A 20,961-nucleotide genomic window follows, 5' to 3' on the forward strand; every position below is an offset into this window, starting at 1 on the left:
CATGACCAAACACTCCAAGGATTCATTCTCATCAAAATTCAAAGTACTTCTAACCAGAGCACCCAAAGCAGAAAATAACGAAGTTCCTTTGTTCAGTGATGACATCTCTCCTGTTTGCTGTAGGCTATCAGTCATATCTTCAAGATGAACCAAAGAGGTAGCTTCTTCAGAAGACTGAATCCAATGGAAACTGGAAGGGTAAACTGATGAATCCTTAGCTTTCTGAATCTGACCTCTCTTTAGAACAGGATTTTTATTTAAATCATGATTATCAATAGTTTGGGGCTGATTTCTGAGATCCAATATATATTCAAAGTCTTCAGAATCACACACATTTTCTTCAAAAGATCTAAAATTTCCTTTAAACTTTTGAAGATTATAGCCTGAAAAATCTAATGGCTGATCCTTTTGGCCATAACTTGACTCTTCAAGTACTTGTGAAAAGGTTCCTAAATTTAGATACACTGGTCCCTCACTTTTTGGCAAAACTACAGATAAATCAAGAGGATCATCAATTGGTTCCTCTTCAACATACCAGTATAATTGATCTTCCTTGTCAAATACTTTAAAACTACAGGCCGATGTAATGCTGTCATCCAACATAATACTTGATAGGTCATTTGTCTGTAAATCACAATTCAAATACTCTTGATAAAAACAATCAGGTATAAATAAATAGACATACTGCCCAGTAGAATCAGTGAGGAGATAATACATATACCGACCATCATGGAACATATAGTATCCATAATCTCCATTCTCTGATGGCCGCCACACACCATTTTCAAGACACGACCACCATTCCTGGTATTCATAGGTGATACTTGAAAAAACAAAGTTTTCATCCATTCTTAATGACTCTTGATCAACTATGGAATATGTAGTCTTCTCATAACCTGAAGAACAACTTAAGTCAATGGGCAATTCTTCTGGTGAATTCTTGGTTTCACTAATTGGAAAATCTGAATTTCCATATAATGAGTGAGCTGCCCACATATCACTTCTTAATAAGTTATCTTCATTAAATGCTAACTGATCCAATGATTCATATGGTAAGTCACACCAAATGACACTGTTTGGATTTGTTTTCCACTCCAAGATATTTGCATTTTGATCTTTTTGGCAAAAATTTATTGCTGAGCTTTCTGAGTCAGGCCACAAGAAAACATCAGCTGATGGGAATGTATTTTGATTCAGCATATAATAAACTGGCTGAAGTTTTCTGGAATTTTTAGAGAAATCTTTTATATCAGAGTCCCATTCAGAACAGAAAGGATTATTCATCTCTTCAGAAGTCTGATGGTGGTTTGATTTATTAAGAATGTTAGTATTTAATATATGTGGGTTTAACTTGTTTGAATTTTCATGTATTTCCTCCTTAAGATCATGGTGCAGTCTCAGTCTCTCAGCCAAAGATTTCTCTAAGAGGCCCTGCTGAGTGCTTGGAGCACAGTGAAGTATCCTGTCCTCAGAAGAGGGACAATTCTTTCCATTTTGCTGGGTTTTCCATGTAGAAGAGCAATGGTGATTATCAACCCAGGCATCAGGTAATGGTATGTTTTCTTTAGGTAAAGATAAAAAGTTTTTTATTAAGCCAGATGTTTCTTCTTTTTCAACATGGTTCCTCTGATTCTCAGAAGTCACACATGAACTAACAGGAATCTGATCTACAGATAAATGTTTTTTTCCATTCAAACTTTTTATATTGCCTAAAGACATGGACTTTGCTTCATCTGGTTTACAATCAGTGTTATTGGATATGAAGTTAAATATTCCAGAGAGTAATCCTGGGGTATTATTCTTATGATGAGAATCATCACTTTTCAGATTTAATTCTTGTTGACTAGACAAGTTTTCAAAAGAAGAAAACCTGTTAAATAGGCCAGAAAGGAGGCCTCCTTGGGTTCTTTTCTTAGAGACTTTATCTACAAATCTGTCTTCATTAATTTTATTAACCAATGTGGATTTTGAAATGGTAGAAGTAAATGTTAACGAGTCTGATACTGTTGAAGATGTCACTTGTGTAAGAATCTTGCTTTCTTCTGAAGAATCTGAAGGAATATATTCTTTGGACACAACTTCGGGGACGGCTAAGGTATCTATCTGACAGTTCTCTGCTGCTGTGTAGTCACTTGAATTTAATTTCTCCATATTCCCAAATTTCTCAAGATCATTACTAATAATTGGAACTGAATTAGACTTTATTTTATTAAGTGTGGTATCTTCAGGACAATTTATTTGGTCATTTTTATTAGTTGTTTCTGTATCATCAGATTTCCCTAAATTACTGTGAATATTTGGAACTGAACTAGATTTTATTAAATTAAGTTTGGCATTTTCATGGCAGTTTCTTTCAATCTGTTCATCAACAGTCACTGCTGAGTCAGCAAAACTCTGGTCATTGACAGCAGTATGACCATCAGTGAAAGGAAATTTAAACAGGGGAAAAATGCTTCCTTTCTCTCTTAAATCCTGCTGCTTTTCAGAATGACTAAGAACTCTGAAAAATGGAATATGTAGTTTTCCACTAAAGGAAAAGGAATGTCCATTTTTCTTATGACCTCTTTCCCATCCATCTTCCTCCAACTGGTAAATTTTCATAGATTCTGATAAATTTTCCTTTGAACAGGTCTCAGGTGAGGTGAGCAAAAACTGGCTAAAGGATTTTCTAAGTGGCTCAAGAAAATCATCATCACCAGTAACTTTTTCCCCTTCTACTGGCTTTGAAGAAGCCTCAGTATTTGCAGTTCTACTGCCAGATACACAAGGATGTCCTAGAGTGTTTGGGGCACATATTTTTGGTTGATGTGGTACCAGAGACAAATCTGTACAGGGTCTTCTTTCCAAGAGACTCTCAATATCATCTTTTTTGTTGGCAGAACCACCTAAGTTTGAAGATTCATTGGTCACTTGGGAAGACAACAAATGTTCACTTGTGGGCATTTGGGACGAGTTTGTAGTTTCTCCATCATGCCTATTTAAAGTGATGATGTTACTGTCATTGCTGAGAGTGTCTTTCCTTTGATTTGACTCCGAAGCACACCCAACAAAGCTTTCCTTTCTTGTTGGCTTGTTCTGGTCATCATCTTTTTTGGTTTCATCCTTTTCCGAAAAGATCTTTAATGGATTTAGCATTCTGAAAACAGACTTTATAACTGAACGCTGACTCTGTGGAGTAGAGTCCCTTCCAATAGTCTCTGTTGCAACCTGAAAGCTTAAGTTTCCAGTTTTACTACCTGTGTGCTCATTTTCAGAGGTTTGGTCATTTCTGCCAAAATCTTTATTATCAACTGCTTGAGAGGATAATGGAGATTGCATGAAAAGATCCTTCCCCAGTACAGACTTGGCTCTGGGTTTAGATCCTGAATTAGTTGTCTCTATTTGATTAACAGTTTCTGTTTTCTCTGGACCTAAATTAACCAGCTTCTCCACAGAGTTTGTTAGATGCTTTGTGCTTGAGCCTACCTTTTCTGTAAGTGAACTAAACAAAGAACCAACAGCACATTTCACTCCATTCAGCTCAGGGAAAGAGACAGTCTTGTCCTTATCGTTCTTGACCATGAGTAAAGGTGGCTTTTGATCTCCAGGCATTTGCTGTTCTGCATTATTACCAGTACTATTGTGTTTAAGTGATTTTTTAGTTCTTGAAAGGGAACCAAATTTATTAATCTCCTCTTCCTTCTCTGCTAAATATTCTGACACGGTTTCTACTAAACACTGAAGCTCATCCATTGTATCAACATAGTCCTCCTTTGGTTCCTCAAGAGAGGAAGGGGCCATCTCTTCCATGGGGCACCCAGACAGATCGCCAAGTGCATTTGCATCACAATTCATCTTTGGTAATGGGAATGCTGAATTTGTTACATCATATTCTTCAGGAAAGCCTCCAAAACAATGGATAGTGGATGGAGGGCTTATTGGCAACAGCAGACCCTCCTGCTTATCAGTAAGAGGAGAACTCAGAAGTTCCTCAGAAGTACTACTAGTAGAATCTTCAAGAATATCTAATGGAGTGAAATTAGTGACATGTTGGTTTAAGCCAGATGATTTTTCACAGTTCTTATAACCACCAGAAAGATCGGAATCATGATTTTCCAACTCAGTGGTCCACATGCCACTCTTGACCATAAAGCCATTTTTGTAAGGGTGCAAAATTGGGTAATTTTGTTTCTTCTTTTCAGTGTAGCAAATGTCACAATTTTCAATGTCAGGATATGTACTTTTGAAGTCAGTGTTACTTCCTGATCTATCACTGTACTGTGTTCTTTGACTGTCTTCAAAATCATGGTATAAGGGTTTATTTTTTCTTCTCCTATCTACTGTATCATATTTCTGAGGATAACTGGAGAACACAGGTGTTTCATACTTAAGGTCAAAATTCAAGGCAGTAGAGAATTCAGTTTCTTGGTCCTGTGATGGTATCTTTTTCCAATTCTTGTACTTCTGTTGTTCTTGTCGGTTGTAAGATTTATCACATTTTGAAAGACTTCTAATTTCTCTTACTTCTGCTTCCTTTAAGCTTATGTTACTGTCTTCTATAAACTCTTGTGATATTTTCCCCTCTATCTCCTCATATATACCTTCTTGCTCTTCATAGTCAACATCAGAGAAAGCTGAAATAATCCTAATTTTGTCATTTTTAGCCTGCAAGCTTTGTCTGATATAAAAGGAAAAAAAATTGGAGGAACAGTAAGACAAAGAAAAAAGAAGAAAACAGGGAAAAGGAAGAAACAAATTATAAAATTTAGTGCACATTCAATGAGAAAACTAAAAATTGTCAGTTTGACAAAAAGCATTCAGACTAAAAACATATGATAAAAAATTTACATGTTCTTAAGTCAGTATTAAAGCAATTTAGTCAAATAGTTTTTTCCACATCAGAAAAAGAACTGCTATAATAATAACTTAAAATACTGTACATCACTTGCTATCATGAGCTTTTAAGGATCCTTTTATTTTCTAAGAAAGATAGAGACAAACAAAATGAACACGTTTCCTCAATATTTAGAATGTATTTGCAATGTCCATGTTTAGAACTGCTAAGTATTTGATGAAAATATATCAAGAGATTTCAAGAAACCTATATTTGTTGATGAATTTGGGTCTGAAAAGAAGTCAAGCTGTTAACTTACTGTAAGTTGTTATTTGAGGCAGTATAGACAAGAATATGATCAAACATATTTCTTTTAAAAAGAAAAAATATCCACATAATAAAAATAATCTTTGACTATCAAAAGGCAAACCTTGTTACAGGACCAAGAAGAGTGTATTATTTAAAGCATTACAATTTGTTTGTGAAATTTACAGCTATAGGATTGACAATCACAGTGAAATGACAATCTTTCCCTATATTGATTATAACCCTAGAAACTATACTCCAACTTAGGTCAATACATACATAAGATACCTGACCTTTCATTCAGTTAGATTAGAAACTGCCCACTTCCTGTGTACTCAACTGGGGGGATACAGAGGACCTGCAGACTAGAAGCCTGTGAGCCCAGTATGTTCTTTTACAGATCTAACATCCAACTGCATTTATTTAAGAAACAGAAAGATGATGATAGTGGTCACTTAGTCATTAAAAATTTTCAAGAAAGAGACTGAAGCAGTATTAATAATAAACTTCAAGAGATAGTCTGTTGACTCCTCTGAACACCAGAGATACTTTGGCTATATATCTAACAAAGTCCAACTCTATTTTCAAATCTCAAATTATGGGCGTTTACATAATTTATGTAAGTGTCCAGTTATTCTGGATTCATTAGGTAAAAGCCCATTTGACCGGGGTACCTGGCTGGCTCAGTAGGTGGAGGATGCAACTATTGATCTCAGGACTGTGAGTTCAAACCCCACATTGGGTATAGAGATTACTTAAAAATAAAATATTTTTCAAAACGCCCTTTTGGTTGAGTAAGGAAATCCAATTTAACATATTTTTTAACATGGAGTTTCATTATTCTCCAGTATCCTCAAAACCTCACACTAAACTAACTCCACCCTAGAAGTCCTTATTTCAATGTAAATCAATTGATAGCCTTTGCTATAGTGAATGAAAGTATTTATTTTTACACTTCTAATTGACTGGCAGGTACTGAGAACATGTTTGCTCCCTCAGGATTTTAAATGTTCCTACTAAAAAAAAAACTGTGTGACTTAAGGACTGAGATCATCTCCAAGAACTTAGTATTTACAGTAAGAGAAAAGTTTAAAAATCAATGCTGGTGATAAAATTTCTTCAAAACTTTTTAAAGGATAAATCATCTCAAAAATTTAAGTTAAAAACGTCAATGATAGAAGCTTACTGAAAAATCATGTTAATTTTTCTCTGGTGGAGATGAAAAATTATTTACTCTTTAACCTCATTTCTTATACTGATATAATAAAATCAAATTTATATGGGATCAAGTTAAAAATATTTTACACAAAAGTTTGTAATTTAAAGTATATTACTAATACTCCTCTAAGCATTATTATAGCAGTAACCTAGGAAATAATCAGAATAATCATAGGGTAATAATTAAATAAAATGTAGTCATTTAGGTTGATGTACCATTATTATTGCTGGCCTACACATCTAAAACTTGGACATACAGAGGGAAAGAAGGTCAAAAGATGTGGATTTTTGCTATTATTTTTTTTTTAAGTAGGACAACATAAACAACTAAAATCAAATAAGTGAAATATGCAAATGTTCATTAATAAATCAGCAAGAAGTAGAGACCAACTACAGCAGAATTCCTCTCATGTTACTTTTTAAAATAAGAGTATAAAGAGTAAAAATTCTATGTGATACTTGATACGTGAAAAAGTTTCATTTAAAATATTCCCATAGATGATCGTAAATTGAGACAGAATGTTGTATAGCAGGTAGGTAATTATCTGAGGCTTGGAATAAACATTCTCCAGTTTGGCAAGGTGAGCAAAAAGAAATGATATTATGTTATGAGATGGTGAATTTTAGCAACCAACAGTCTGAGCTAAACTGGAATGTTTTTTTTAAAACACTGACCTCCAACCAACAATTAATTCAGGCAAGGATCACCAATGGATGCTACCATCAATGTGTAAAATGTTGTTGGGGTAACAGAATAATGACACAATCTAGGGTATCACCCCAGATACCCTAATTACAAAGGGTAACTTTACACTGGAAAATCTGGTATATACCAGATTTCTTAACTCAGAGGTCAAACTAAACATAACCAATAAAAAGGCAAAGTAACATAATGTGTCTACTGATGCACTATGAAGGAAACGTCTATTATAATCTTTTTTTCCAAAAATGTTTAACCTGATTCTAAACATGAAGAAACAATCAGCCAAACCAAATTAGGGCATATTCTCAAAGCAACTGACCTGAACTCTTCAAAAAATGTTAGATTATAGTAGACTACATAAATAGGAAATCAAATGTAATGTACCATGATCGCTGATTGGATCCTAGATCAAAATTAAAAAAAGGAAATACACAGAAAATTATTGTGACAACTAGAGAAATTTAAATACGGTCCATATATTAAATAGTATCATTGTATTATTAAATTTCTTGAGTGTGATCATTGTATTGAGGCTATGTAAGAGAAAGTTCTTTCTCCTGGGAACTACTTGCTAAAGTACTTCCTGGTAAAATAACATGGTACCTGCAACTTTCAAAAAGTTCAGAAAAAAAAATGCATGCACATATGAATACACATTCGAGAAAATAAAATAAAAACTAACTGTGGCAGAATGTTAACACAGTTGATGAATCTAGATAACATGAATATGGATGTTGATTGTAGTATTTTTCCAAATTTTGTTTGGATCTTTTTACATTAGGGTAAGGAAGAGAAGCATGTATGTATATATTTATTTTTACACTCATAAATATAGGACAGTAGTCTATGGAAGGGTACATAAGAAACAAACAAGGGTGGTGTGAGAACTAGATGACAGGAGGGGATGGGGCAGAGGAGGACAGGTGTGAGTGGGAGACTCTTCACTATATGTGTTATTATACCTTAACATTTTTGTAACCATGTTTTGTGTATTTAGAAGTTTTCTAAAGTTCCAGCAAAAGTATTGATTCTGCTATGAAGAGATCACCTAAAGTTCCCAGGGAAATATTTAGGTAGGAAGGATTATCCAAACATTTAACATCTGTAATTTTCTTTTTTTAATCTTGGTGAAAAGTGTATCAGAATCACTGGGCTGTGCAGAGGCATGAGCTGGTTTTTTTTCAGCTATCCACCCCACATGAGCATGCTCTCACCAGGTGAGAATCACTGATCATAAAGAGAAATATTAGTAAGAGAAATGTCTAAATATGAATTATAAAAGAGGGAAAAAAAGATATATTCTATACAGAATGGCTGGAGCTTGACCTTTCAGACTGCTATACTTCCACTACCACCTCAAGGTAAAGCATTCAAATATTGTCACTTGTATTTCCAAGACTACATACTTGGAAGAGAAAGTGCTTTGTTTCCAATACCTACCTGAGGGCCCGCCGCTCTGGATGATCAAGATCATAACTTTGCACAGAGTCATTGCAAGAATCCCGGGAACTGCCCTGAAGTAGCAGCTGCTGTGGCAATCGCACAGGCACAGGAAACTGGTGCACAGAAGCATTGGGCTGGGAAGTCGTATGGTAAGGAGGTGGGATGCTATTGCTGGTTTCACTGCGATAGTCACTATCTCGGTCATCAGCGGCGCTATCAGGATCTTCAAAAGCTGTGAAATAAGCACAAAGCATTCCAGAATTATTTAGTGCTTCAGAATTTTCTTCCGCTTCTAACTTAAGTAGCCACAAGCCTGGACCTTGAGGACAAAAACACATGAGCCAAGTGACCTCGATGTCACATAGAAAACGGTTTCAGTTAATACTCACAAGTTTCTTTCCTTATGAGACAAGACATTTGGTTTCATTTTGGTGCTCATTCTTTTTTTTTTTTAATGTTTTATTTATGTTTGATACAGAAAGAGACAGAGCATGAGAGGGGGAGGGGCAGAGAGAGAAGGAGACACAGTTCCGGAAGCAGGCTTCAGGCTCTGAGCTAGCTGTCAGCACAGGGCCTGATGCGGGGCTTGAACCCACGAACGTGAGATCTGACCTGAGCTGAAGCCGGAGGCTTAACCGACTGAGCCACCCAGGTGCCCCTGGTGCTCATTCTTAAGAGGAGTTCCGAGCTGCATTTTCCCAGTGCAGAATTCTATGGAATTCTGACTCTCTAGCTATCATAACTCTAGCAAAAATCTGTCTTTAAATGTCATAAATTATAGTATTTACTATTACAAAAATGGGCAGAAGAGAAATTCTCATTTGAAGTTCGCTTGCTGTCTTCAGTCTTTAAAAATATATGGCTGAACCCAGTAAGCAGGTCAAACATCAGAAGATGGTCAGGTATTCAGGAAGGTCAAAGCCAAGGTTCAGCAGTCAAGCCAAAAGCTTGACTAAGAACAGCAGCAAGGTTTTTTTTGTTTTTAAGTACTATGCCATTTTTTTAATGTAAGCTCTATACCCATTGTGGGGCTTGAACTCATGACCCCACAATCAAGAGTCACATGCTTTACCGACTGAGCCAGCCAGGCACTCCAGAATAGTCCCACTGTCTTGCTGCAATAGGTTTTTCTAACAACTCCTATCAAGTACCTATACCCTGGGGCTCAGAATTTCCATCTGAAGCCTGGGCTAAAGAGGAAAATATAAGCACTGCCAATGGAATCTTGCTGACCATGCAGCCAAGTTTATCTAACAACAGTGACTATAATTTCATAAAATTATTTCTGCTTTTCAGGACAGCACCTGACTAGCTAGTTTTATTCTTGATGTTAGCTAAAATGATAGCAGTTACAAATCCTGTCCCAAGCAAAAATAAAAATATTTTAACACTGTGCTTTTAAAGGGAGATAAACCTAATAGTGCTTTATACTTTATTTTATAGAGAAGCCATTTCTGACACAATCCCCATATGTGTATAATTAACAAGGTCTTAGATGTACTGTCTTACCAATTTCCTATTTGGCTCAGTAAGAAAAAGGAATTATTTATCATCCCAAAATGGAGATGGACTCCTCACATTAGTAACTTTTTAAAAAGTCTTGGTAGTTATGTGGGCAGTGAAAGCCTTCTGAAGACCATAAGATTGGGCTTTGACAACCACTCATGTAGGGGATTAAGAACCCGTATCCATGCAGTGGAAATGGAACAGTTAATGAACTGGAAAAAAAAAAAATCCACACACAAGTGATAAAACCTGGGGACAAACAGAAGGTAATAGGGAAATGATACCTTGGCTTGCACACTAGGACTACATGAATAGTAATTCCAGTAGAAGAGACAAGGGAGCACAAACATGTGAGTTTTACAAGCAAGGAAGAAAATTTGAACACTAGATTCCAGATAACACGTGCAGATACAGCTGGGAGTAGGGGTAGATGATCTCATGAGCTTTTTCTCTTTTAAGTTTAAGGCAACACATGAGCACAAGAAAAGAAGAGTGATCATAAGAGCCTCAGGAGAAAAAGTAATATGGAAAAGAGGCTAACTTTAAAATGGTCAGGAAGGGTATTAGGCAAACCATAGGGGATACAAAGCATTTTCCTCAGAAAGCATTCTGATCACACATCATGAGAAAGACTTTTAGAGGTACTGACTTCAGATCTTGATACATCTGTTCTGAAAACTAGAGAGAAAGGATCAAGGGACAAAAACCAGTATGTCTTTCAGACTTAATTCTTTCTGAACCTACAGATAGATTTTTCATGCGTGTAAGATGGGAGGACAAGGGCAACAAAGGAGACAAAGCCAAAAAGCATATTTAAATTCCAGCAGGAAAAGTATCAACATATAACCCAGAGAACCAAAGAGGGAGCAGTGATAGAGAATCGTACTGATTGTGAAATCAGAGTTAGGAGCCCATGATGCAGAGCTAGAAACTATCCTTAGTTTTTCACTGCATCTGACCTATTGCTCCTAAATAATGCTCTGCTTTTTCATTTTGCTAGCCTAAAGGGAAGAATACTTTAAAACTTTCCTAAAAGCTGACATTTCTATACTAAAGAAATAAAGGGCGGGGCACCTGGGCAGCTCAGCTGGTTGAACATCTGCCTCTTGACTTTGGCTCAGGTCAAGATATCACAGTTCATGAGATCAAGCCCTGAGCTGAGTTTTGATGGTGCAGAACCTGTCTGGGATTCTCTCCTTCTGTCTCTGCCCCTCCCTTGCTCATGCGTGCACTCACTCTCTCTCTCTCAAAATAAATAAACGTAAAAATAAAGGGCAAATATTAAGAAACAAAGTATTCATGGAAAGAAGAGGTTAGGAGTAGAAGAGAATATGAAAAAGAGGACAAGAGAAAGGAAATACAAAAAAGTGAGGTGAGACAACAGGAGAGAAACAAAAAAAGTTAGATGAGAGCAAAGACCAGTTTTTCTTCTCTGACATCATCCTTAATCTCCCTAGAAAGTAAACCTCTGGCACCACCAAGGCTGATTAGAAACTAAAAAGGGAAATTAAGGAAAAAGTTTGAATGAATGAAAGAATTGTGCTTTTAGTGTGGCAGTGTTGATCTCTTACTGGCTTTGTTCTCTCCTCCACACCACCACTGCAGCTAAAACAGAAAACTCGTGGTTTCACTGAGAAAGAACCTCTGTGCACATTTGGTTACTCAGTTTAAGGAGGACTTGTGAGCTAGTCTGAGGGCAAAAATAGAAGAGGCTGGGAAAATTAACTCATTCAAGTATTTATTGAGTGCCTATAAATACAAAGGTAAACAGCACAGAAGATTCAGAGTATAGAGTCAATCTGACAGGAGAGAGAAAATAAGGATCCAAATACAAGAAAATAATGATCATGAGAATACAATCCAAAGCTGTATCAGTTGAAGGTAAAGTCACTTTCTGTTAGTGTGAGCAGGGAAAGTTTTATGGAGGAGATGACTGTGGAAGACTGGTAGGTTTTCAACAGGTGAAGTTGGGAGGGAAATACCACCTAGAATCTGAATAAAAATAACAGCATGAGTAAAGGCCTGACAGTGAGAAAGCCTACATATATTTTTGAAAAAAAACTTTGTAATTCATTTGGCAGGTACATAAAACGACATAGAATAGAATGGTAGGAAATAAACTTGGGGAAAGTAATCTAAGCTGAGTCAAAACTGGGCCTCAGGTACAGAGTAGGCACTCAAACAATACTGAATGAAATACTGAACAATGAGGTTTTCTGGTATGTAGTGCTCCTGGATTGAATCCCTGTCTTTAATCCAGATGGCCAACAGACACATGAAATGATGCTCAGCGTCACTCATCATCAGGGAAATACAAATCAAAACCACACTGAGATACCACCTCACATCAGTCAGAGTGGCTAAAATGAACACATCAGGAGACTACAGATGCTGGCAAGGATGTCAAGAAATAGGCACCCTCCTACACTGTTGGTGGGAATGTAAACTGGTACAGCCACTCTGGAAAACAGTGTGGAGGTTCTTGAAAAAGTTAACAACAGAACTCCCCTATGACCCAGCAATAGCACTGCTAGGGATTTACCCAAGAGATACAGGAGTGCTGATGCATAGGGGCACATGTACCCCAATGTTCATAGCAGCACGTTCAACAATAGCCAAATCATGGAAAGAGCCTAAATGTCCATCACCTGATGAATGGATCAAGAAGATGTGGTATATATACACACAATGGAGTATTACATGGCAATGAGAAAGAATGAAATCCGGCCATTTGTAGCAACGTGGATGGACCTCGAGGTTGTCATGCTAAGTGAAATAAGTCAGGCAGAGAAGGACAGATACCATATGTTTTTACTCATAAGTGGAACAGGAGAAACTTAACAGAGGACCATGGGGGAGGGGAAGAGGGAAACATAGTTGGGGACAGGGAGGGAAGCAAACCATGAGAGACTCTTGAATACTGAGAACAAACTGAGGGCCGATGGGGGAGTAGTGAGAGAAGGGAAGAGGGGTGATGGGCATGGAGGGGGGCACTTGTGGGGATGAGCACTGGGTGTAATATGGAAACCAACTTGACAAAAAACTGAAGGAAAGGAAAAGGAAAAAGGAAAGGAAGGAAGAAATGAAAAACCCAGCCTGGTTGGGGTGCCTGGGTGGCTTAGTCAGTTAAGTGTCTGACTTCGGCTCAGGTCATGATCTTGCGGTTCGGGAGTTCGAGCCCACATTGAGCTCTGTGCTGACAGCTCAGAGCCTAGAGCCTACTTCTGATTCTGTGTCTCCCTCTCTCTGCCCCTCCCCTGCTTGCACTTGGTCTCTTGAAAATAAACAAACATTCGAGGGGAAAAAAAAAACCCAGCCTGATAAGATATGCTATTCCACTGCAAGTAATGGTCTCTTGAGATTTAAGTAGGGGAGAAAGGGGGGATGGAATCATATATGCTTATATGCATGAATATCCTGATTCATTGTTCAGAGGGAGTGGGTTAAAGGGTAAAATAAAAATTTTTTAAGGTATAAAATCAAGAAAATTATAAGGAATTCAATTTCTTACGTACTCTGCTGCTCTCCCCAGCCCAAATAGGTCCAGTGACCTAAGAAAACCGCAAATGGTAGCAAAAAAGAAGAGTAACACAGACAATTTTAGGAATAATTCAAAGATCATTTCCCCAACCAACCAATTATTATATACTTTACCTTGCTTGAGCCTGTACTACTTGTGTTCCATTAGTTTCACATAACATATAGAGAGCCTTCTGCCTTCTAGCGAGCATGAGACAAATCTACAAAGCACCCCTGGCTCTCTATAATTTATCATTTAGAGAATAACAAAAAACAGTTTCTATGTTCTTTAAGAAGTTTTATTTACTTAAATAATCTCTATACCCAACCTGGAGCTCAAACTCATGACCCTGGGATCAAGAGTCACATGCTCCTCTGAGCCAGCCAGGCATCCCTGCTTCTACACTACCTTAAACCTCCTTCTGGCCTAGGTCTCAGAACATCATCATTTGGGAGCAGATATAACCTTCCTTATTCAAAATGACAAAAATTCAACCTGTCTCTAAGAAATTCTTCTGTGTCTCAATGTTTGTCAAACCTGAGCCTACCATAGTATGTCCTCAAGAATCTCAGACCTAACACAGTGGAAAAGAGAGTAATTCCCTTGTCTGGGAGGAATGATGTCCAATTTTGACACTCTTTAAAAGATGAAAGAATGGCACTACCCTCTAATCTTCCAATATGTAATAAAACACGATAGCCCTTTGGGTGCTCAGGCAGAGCCACTTTTTTTTTCCTGAACTGCATATAGAATTTAATAAAAATCCATTAAACACAGGAGCTTTGAATGACAAGAGAAAACTGAACACTTTTCTACTCATTTTTCAGAATAAAAAAATTCAATGTTAAATTTAAATCTAAATCCCATTCCACACCCAAAATTGAATTTAAAGCAACACACACACACACACACACACACACACACACACACTAAAAAAAGGCCTTTTCCAAGAACCAAGGCATAATTTAGTTTTGTAATTAAGAATATGAGTACTCAAGCCAACACTAAGTTTTTTTTAGCTCTGCCACTACTGGCTATACGGTCTTGATGAAGTTATTATAGACATTTCCTCCAGGTAATATGAGAAGAGTCTCATTGATTACTGAAGGATTATAAGAGAAAATCCATATAAAGTACCTAGCACAGGTCCCTGGAACAGGGAAAGCAATGGGCATTTCTTGTTGTTTTGTCATTGCTTGCCTTCTAAGTTCCTAATCAATACATAGCAGGAGGATCCACAAATTGACACCCCTAATATCTGCTGAGGGATTGTCAATGTCTGGGTTAGAAAGTCTTCAGAGTTCTGAGGGTGCAATTCCCTTGAAAATCTGTGGTTAAGACTCAAAATTCTGGAAGCACTGAATGATGTCAAAACAGGCTGGTTTCATTACCTGAGCCAACTCCTGAAATCCTGGGGATATGGAACTAATCAGTTACAGTCTAATTAACTATACACTGGGAGTCAGTTTTCTTCCTAAACTTATCTTCTTCCTACTACCTCCCTCTCTTCTTCTCACTCCTCAAAAAGGATATGTTGGCTTACTGTGACGTTTCTTGAATTTTAATAATTTATTTAACACTCTAAACACAGGGAAAGAAGGGGTCTAAAGGAAAATCCTCCCAGGCTACACCATGGTTGCCATAACAACTGTGAGAGAGTAATTACCTTGTTTCTTAAAAAAAAATTTTTTTAATTTTTTAAAATAGTCACATAGAACTTCAGAACATGCCTATCACCCTAGATTGCTCCAGGCAAGTGACAATGCAATTTCTCCTGAAATTCTGGACCCAAAGAAGCCTCTGTTTGAAGGACACTGCCTCTTCCTTGCATGTACCACGGCACTGCACAGCAGTTTCCTGTACATAGTAGGTGCTCAATAGATATCTATTATATGACCAAACCAAATGAATGGTTTGATGCCATCTACTAGGTCCAACCCCAAGCCATGAAAATAAATTATGCTCTCTGACCAATCAGTTCACTATTGTCAGTCAGGGTGAAACCACTATAAAAGAAACAACACCATTTGAATTAAGCAAGTTTCCTTCCCCACTCCAAAAATGCACTAAAAACATATCGCTAGCCAGGAGAGCAATACTGAGGATTGTTACGTCTTACGAAGCAAAGTACCAATAAAAGGAGTGAGGGATATTCCAGGAAATGGAAATTATATATGCAAAAGTACACTCAGTGAGCTTGAAAACAGTTCTAGCATATCTGAATAGAAGGCTGCAGAGTTATAAAAAAACCTAATCTAAGGAGGTCCCAGGTAATATTTAGAAATTTAACAATGTTAGGAATTTGGAATTATCTGGAGATTAATGAAGAGCAATCACAGCCTTTTTTAAAATTCCAGTACAGTTAATATTCACCATTATACTGGTTTCAGGTGTACAGTGATTCAACAATTCTGTACACTACTCAGTGCTCATCATGGTAAGTATACTCTTAATTCTCTTCATCTATTTCTCCCATCCCCTTCACCCTGCTCCCCTCTGGTAATCTGTTCTCTACAGTTGAGAGTCTGTATTTTAGTTTGTCTCTTTATGTTTCCTTTGCTCATTTGCTTTGTTTCTTAAATTCCACATAGGAATGAAATAATATGGTATTAAGCACAGGAGAGACAGAATCAGATTTGTCATTTTATAAAGAGAATGGTGGTACAGTGTGGTCCAAAAGCTTGTAGGGTAGATGGACTGGAGACTGGTGTCAAGAAGGCTGTAAGGAATCTACTACAATGGCCTGATGATGCTTTGAACTAGGAAAGTGGCAGAGGGAGTGGAGAGAGTAGGTACATTTGTGAGATAAAATATATAGGATTTAATAAGTAACTGAATGTAGGAATTGAGGAGAATAAAGCCTAAATAATATTGCCCAGGTTTTTAGCTTGAGCTACTGGGTGGATATGACATCATTCATTAAGAGAAATACAAGAGAGGGGCAGGCTGAAGGAGATGATGAATTCAGTGTTAGATTATTGGCTCTGAGGTATGTATGTGATATCTCAAATGAAAACGTCTGGGATAAAGCTCGATATATGGTTGTGGAGCTGAGGAAAGATATGTGGAATCATAAATTTTCAGAATACAAGGTGGCATGACAACAGAGATTTTTCTGCTTTGTTCCTTGCCATATCCTTAGTGCCTAAACAGTGCTTGGCACAAAACAGTAGCTCAACAAATATGGGTGAATCATGTATAAAAATTAAAATACAACTATATAAGAACAATAAGGCAGAATGCAGGATGGGGGTGCATGGAGACTGTACAAAGGGGATAAGGGGAACCTACAGAACAGCCACATTAAAAAAATATTTTTTAATGTTTTTTTATTTTTTTTGAGAGACAGAGACAGACAGCACAAGCAGGGGAGGGTCAGAGAGAGAGGGAGATACAGAATCTGAAGCAGGCTCCAGGCTCTGAGCTACCTGTCAGCACAGAGCCTGAGGCAGGACTCGAACCCATGAACCATGAGATCATGATGCTCAACAGACTGAGCCACCCAGGCATCCCCAGAACAGCCACATTTAAAAAGCAGACAAAGAAGGGAAGGGAAAAGAAGGAAAGGGAAAAAACAAAGGACAAAACAAAGTGTTGGTGAGGCCATGGAGACATTGGCATTCTTATACATGGTTGGCAAGAATGCCAAGTGGTAGGTCACTTTGGAAAATACTCTTGGCATTTCTTATTAAGTTATATATGTACCATAAAACCCAGCAACCAAGAAAAGTAAACCCATGTTCACATAAAATTCTATACATGAATATTCACAGTTGCTTAATTCATATTCACTAATAACATAAATAGTAAACATAAATATCCATTTGATGAATAAACAAACCATGGTATATCCATATAATTGAGTACTATTCAGGAATAAAAAGGCATGAACCAAAACCACAGATGAATCTCAATGCAGTATAACTGAAAGAAAAAAAGCATAAAAGACCAAAAAAAAAAAAAGCCAAATACTACATTGTTCTACTTATATGACTTTCTGGAAAAGGCAATACAACAAGCACAAAAAACAAATTAGGGTTTGCATGGGCCAGGAGTGGAAGAGATTGACCACAAAGGGGTACAGAAAACTTTTAGGGTTGATGGAACTGCTCTATATCTTAATTATGGTTATGGTCACAAGACCGTATCCATGTGTTTTGACAAACATAGTACTGTACACTATGAGGGAGATTTTTACTCTGTAAATTATACCTTAATAAAACTAACTTTAAAAAAAAGGCGGGGGGAAGAGTCCATGAAGGAAGGTGTGAAGAAGCTAGAGAGGAAGAAAACCAGGGGTTATCGTCTCTGTATACAAAAAAACAAAAAAACAAGAAACAAAACAAGGTTTCAAGGCGGCAGTGGTCAACAAGTGTTAAGTGCTAGAGGATAGTCAAACAAAATGAAACTGAAAAAGGCCTACTGGATTTAGAAACAAAGAGATTACTGAAAACTTTAATAGCAATGTTAATGAGTGAAAGTTGGAGTACAGACTGCTTAGAAGCAAATGGAAGCACATACAGTGGAATAACGGAGACAAAGAGATTCCACAATTCAGACAGTAAAACATTGAATGTGAGCAAAGTGGAAGACACTGCGTATCACAGAATGCAAAAAAGGAAGCAAACATGGAACCGACAGTGGCCAATGTGTCACAGAGCAACTAAGTGCACTAAGAGCCACTTATAAAACCAGCAACATTCTCAAATTGGGCATTCACACATATCAAATGTGTGTCAAACTGACAATTTTAATGAGCATGTTAATGTTTCCCACCTCCCTAGAGCCTCAAACGTCTTCAGTTCACATACTTAACAAGTGACCAACCAATTATTATCCTATAGTTCAGTGGCTGATGCTAAGAGTCAGGCAGTCTAGAAAACTAGAGCATCTACTGGCAAGGACATTGTACTTACAATGTTATGAGCTCTGTGCAGATTAGCATTACCAAGTGTACCTCAAGCCCCAAACCACTGGACTCCTGGCACTTCAAAACCAGAAACCACAAAACTATTTCAAAAATTCCTCTCCACTTTGTCTCCCATGTCCAACCCGGCAATAAGTTTAATAGTTAATTTCACTCTCAAGTCTTCTTCCTACTATCCCTTCCTCATAGTTTCTCAGTCCTCAGCAAGGAACCCATTACCTCATGCCTGAATTATTGCAGATTTTGACTAGGCTTGTGACCTTCTAATCTCTGTCCCATTCAATCCACTCAGCAGACGGCAATTTGACTAATTTTCCTAAATCCAGCTTCTGATCACATTGTTACCCTTTTGATAATTTTTAATTTCTTACTATCTGTAAAAGAGTATATTTATCTTCCCAGCTTTTATTATTTTTTACATTTATTTTTTTAATAGTTTATTGTCAAATTGGCTTCCATATAACACCCAGTGCTTCTCCCAAGTGCCCCCCACCATGACCATCACCCTCCCATCCATGGTTCGTTTTCAGTATTCAGTAGTCTCCCTTGATCTGTGTCCCTCACTCTCCCCCTCTCTCTTTCCCCCTTCCTCTCCCTTCTCAGCTTTTAAAGCTCTCTATAATCTGATAGCAAATAAATATCAAATCTCACTGTCAACCATTCTCCCAAAACAGGTATTATCACAGTTCCTATGCTTGCCACACTTGGGAGATAGAGGAATGAGCCTGATTTCCCCTATTTGTCCTTCAACTTCTGAAGCTAGAACGTCCTTCATTTCCACTCCTTGTTGGCTTAATAGAAAGGGTTTTGAGTTTTGGAACCAGATAAACCTAGGTTCAAAGCCATCACTTACTAACTGTGTGGTCTTAGGCTGGTTAACTTCTCTGCTCTTCTATTCATCATCTATAAAAAATAAAGTAATATTTAAAAAAATTTTTTACATGTATTTATTTTTGAGAGACAGAGTGAGACAGAGTATGAGTGGGGGAAGGGCAGAGACAGAAGGAGACACAGAATCTGAAGCAGGCTCTAGGCTCTGAGCAAGCATTCAGCACAGAGCCTGATGTGGGGCTTAAACCCACAAACCGTGAGATCATGACCTGAGCTGAAGTCGAAACTTAACCAACTGAGCCACTCAGCCACCCCTAAAAAATGAAGAGTAATAACACCTCTCAAATTTCCATAAAAATTGAAAGTCAAGTAGGTAGCATTTAGCTCCATGTGCCAGACGAACGGTAATTGCTCAGTAAATGTTCCCTTTTCTCCCTTATTTAGTTGGTACCCATTATGAAGTCCACTTAAACAATTTTCCTTAAACAATGCTCAATGACTCTAGAACAATGTCTCTGTTATCAAAACAAAAACCATCTGCTTATTCCTGAAAATGTTAAACAAGCATCTACCCATATGATCCAGCCATCTACTTCTACATATTTAACCAAGAGAAATGAAAACATATGATCATGAAAATGTTCATATTATTCACAATAACCAGAAACAACCCAAATGCCTATCAATAAGTGAATTGATAAAAACGTAGTATATCCATAATAGAACACTACTCAGTAATAAAAAGAAATGAATTACTGATAAACTCAACAAAATGGATGAGTTTCAAAATTGTTAGGCCGAGTAAAGGAAACTAAACACGAAAGAGTATATAGTATATGGTTACATTTATGTAAAACTCTAGGAAGTCAGGGGCACCTGGATGGCACAGTTGGTTGGGCATCTGACTTCAGCTCAGGTCATGATCTCACGGTCCAAGAGTTCAAGCCCCACGTAGGGCTCTTTGCTGACAGCACAGATCCTGGAGCCTGCTTTGAATTCTATTTCTCCCTCTCTTTCTGCCCTTCTGCACTCATGCGCTGTCTCTCTCTTCCTCAAAAAAATAAACATTTAAAAATTATGTATTAAAAAAACCTCTAGTAAACCAAATTTAATCCACAGTGATAGAAAGTCTATCAGTGGTTGCTTAGAGCCAGGAGTGGGAAGAAGGATGAACTACAAAGACCATAAGGAAACATTTAGAGGTAATAGAAATGTTCTGTATCTTGACTGTGGTGACAGTTTCACTGGTGTGTGTGTATATATATATAAATAAATATATATATATGTGTGTGTGTGTCTATGTATATGTGTGTATATATATGTATGTATATATATCTCAAAACTAATCAAACTGTGCACTTCTAATGGGTCTCTTGTAGAAATTTCATTTTTAAAAAACACCTGTTCGACTAAAATTTAAAAAGTAAAAACTCCGTTCCCACATAGAAAAAGAAAATGAAAATGAACACCTGTTTTAGAACTTTATTGCTTGCGTTTGTCCAACCCATCTATCCCATCCCATTCCTAGCCTAGGCTGTAAGTTCCTTGAGTGTGAGATTTAAGTCTTATACTTCCTTTATATTCCTCTTAATGCTTGGCACAGAAATCCTATACTGAAGGAGATAACAACTGAATAAAAGCAGATTCCTCTTAATCTTAGAAAGCAAGGTCTTTAAAATTTAATAAAAATTACT

General features: G+C 37.2%; 1 protein-coding gene across 1 annotated transcript in view; it reads right to left on the reverse strand.

Annotated features, from left to right (window-relative positions):
• UNC13B (unc-13 homolog B) overlaps positions 1-20,961 on the reverse strand; it is a 226,456-nt gene that overhangs the window by 102,384 nt on the left and 103,111 nt on the right. The window contains exon 8 of the mRNA XM_029920814.1: positions 8,481-8,715. Within this exon, the coding sequence (XP_029776674.1) occupies positions 8,481-8,715 (235 nt within the window). The remainder of the gene's footprint in view (positions 1-8,480; positions 8,716-20,961) is intronic.

This window comes from Suricata suricatta, chromosome 13, assembly GCF_006229205.1.
Source record: "Suricata suricatta isolate VVHF042 chromosome 13, meerkat_22Aug2017_6uvM2_HiC, whole genome shotgun sequence".
NCBI classification, from domain to species: domain Eukaryota; kingdom Metazoa; phylum Chordata; class Mammalia; order Carnivora; family Herpestidae; genus Suricata; species Suricata suricatta.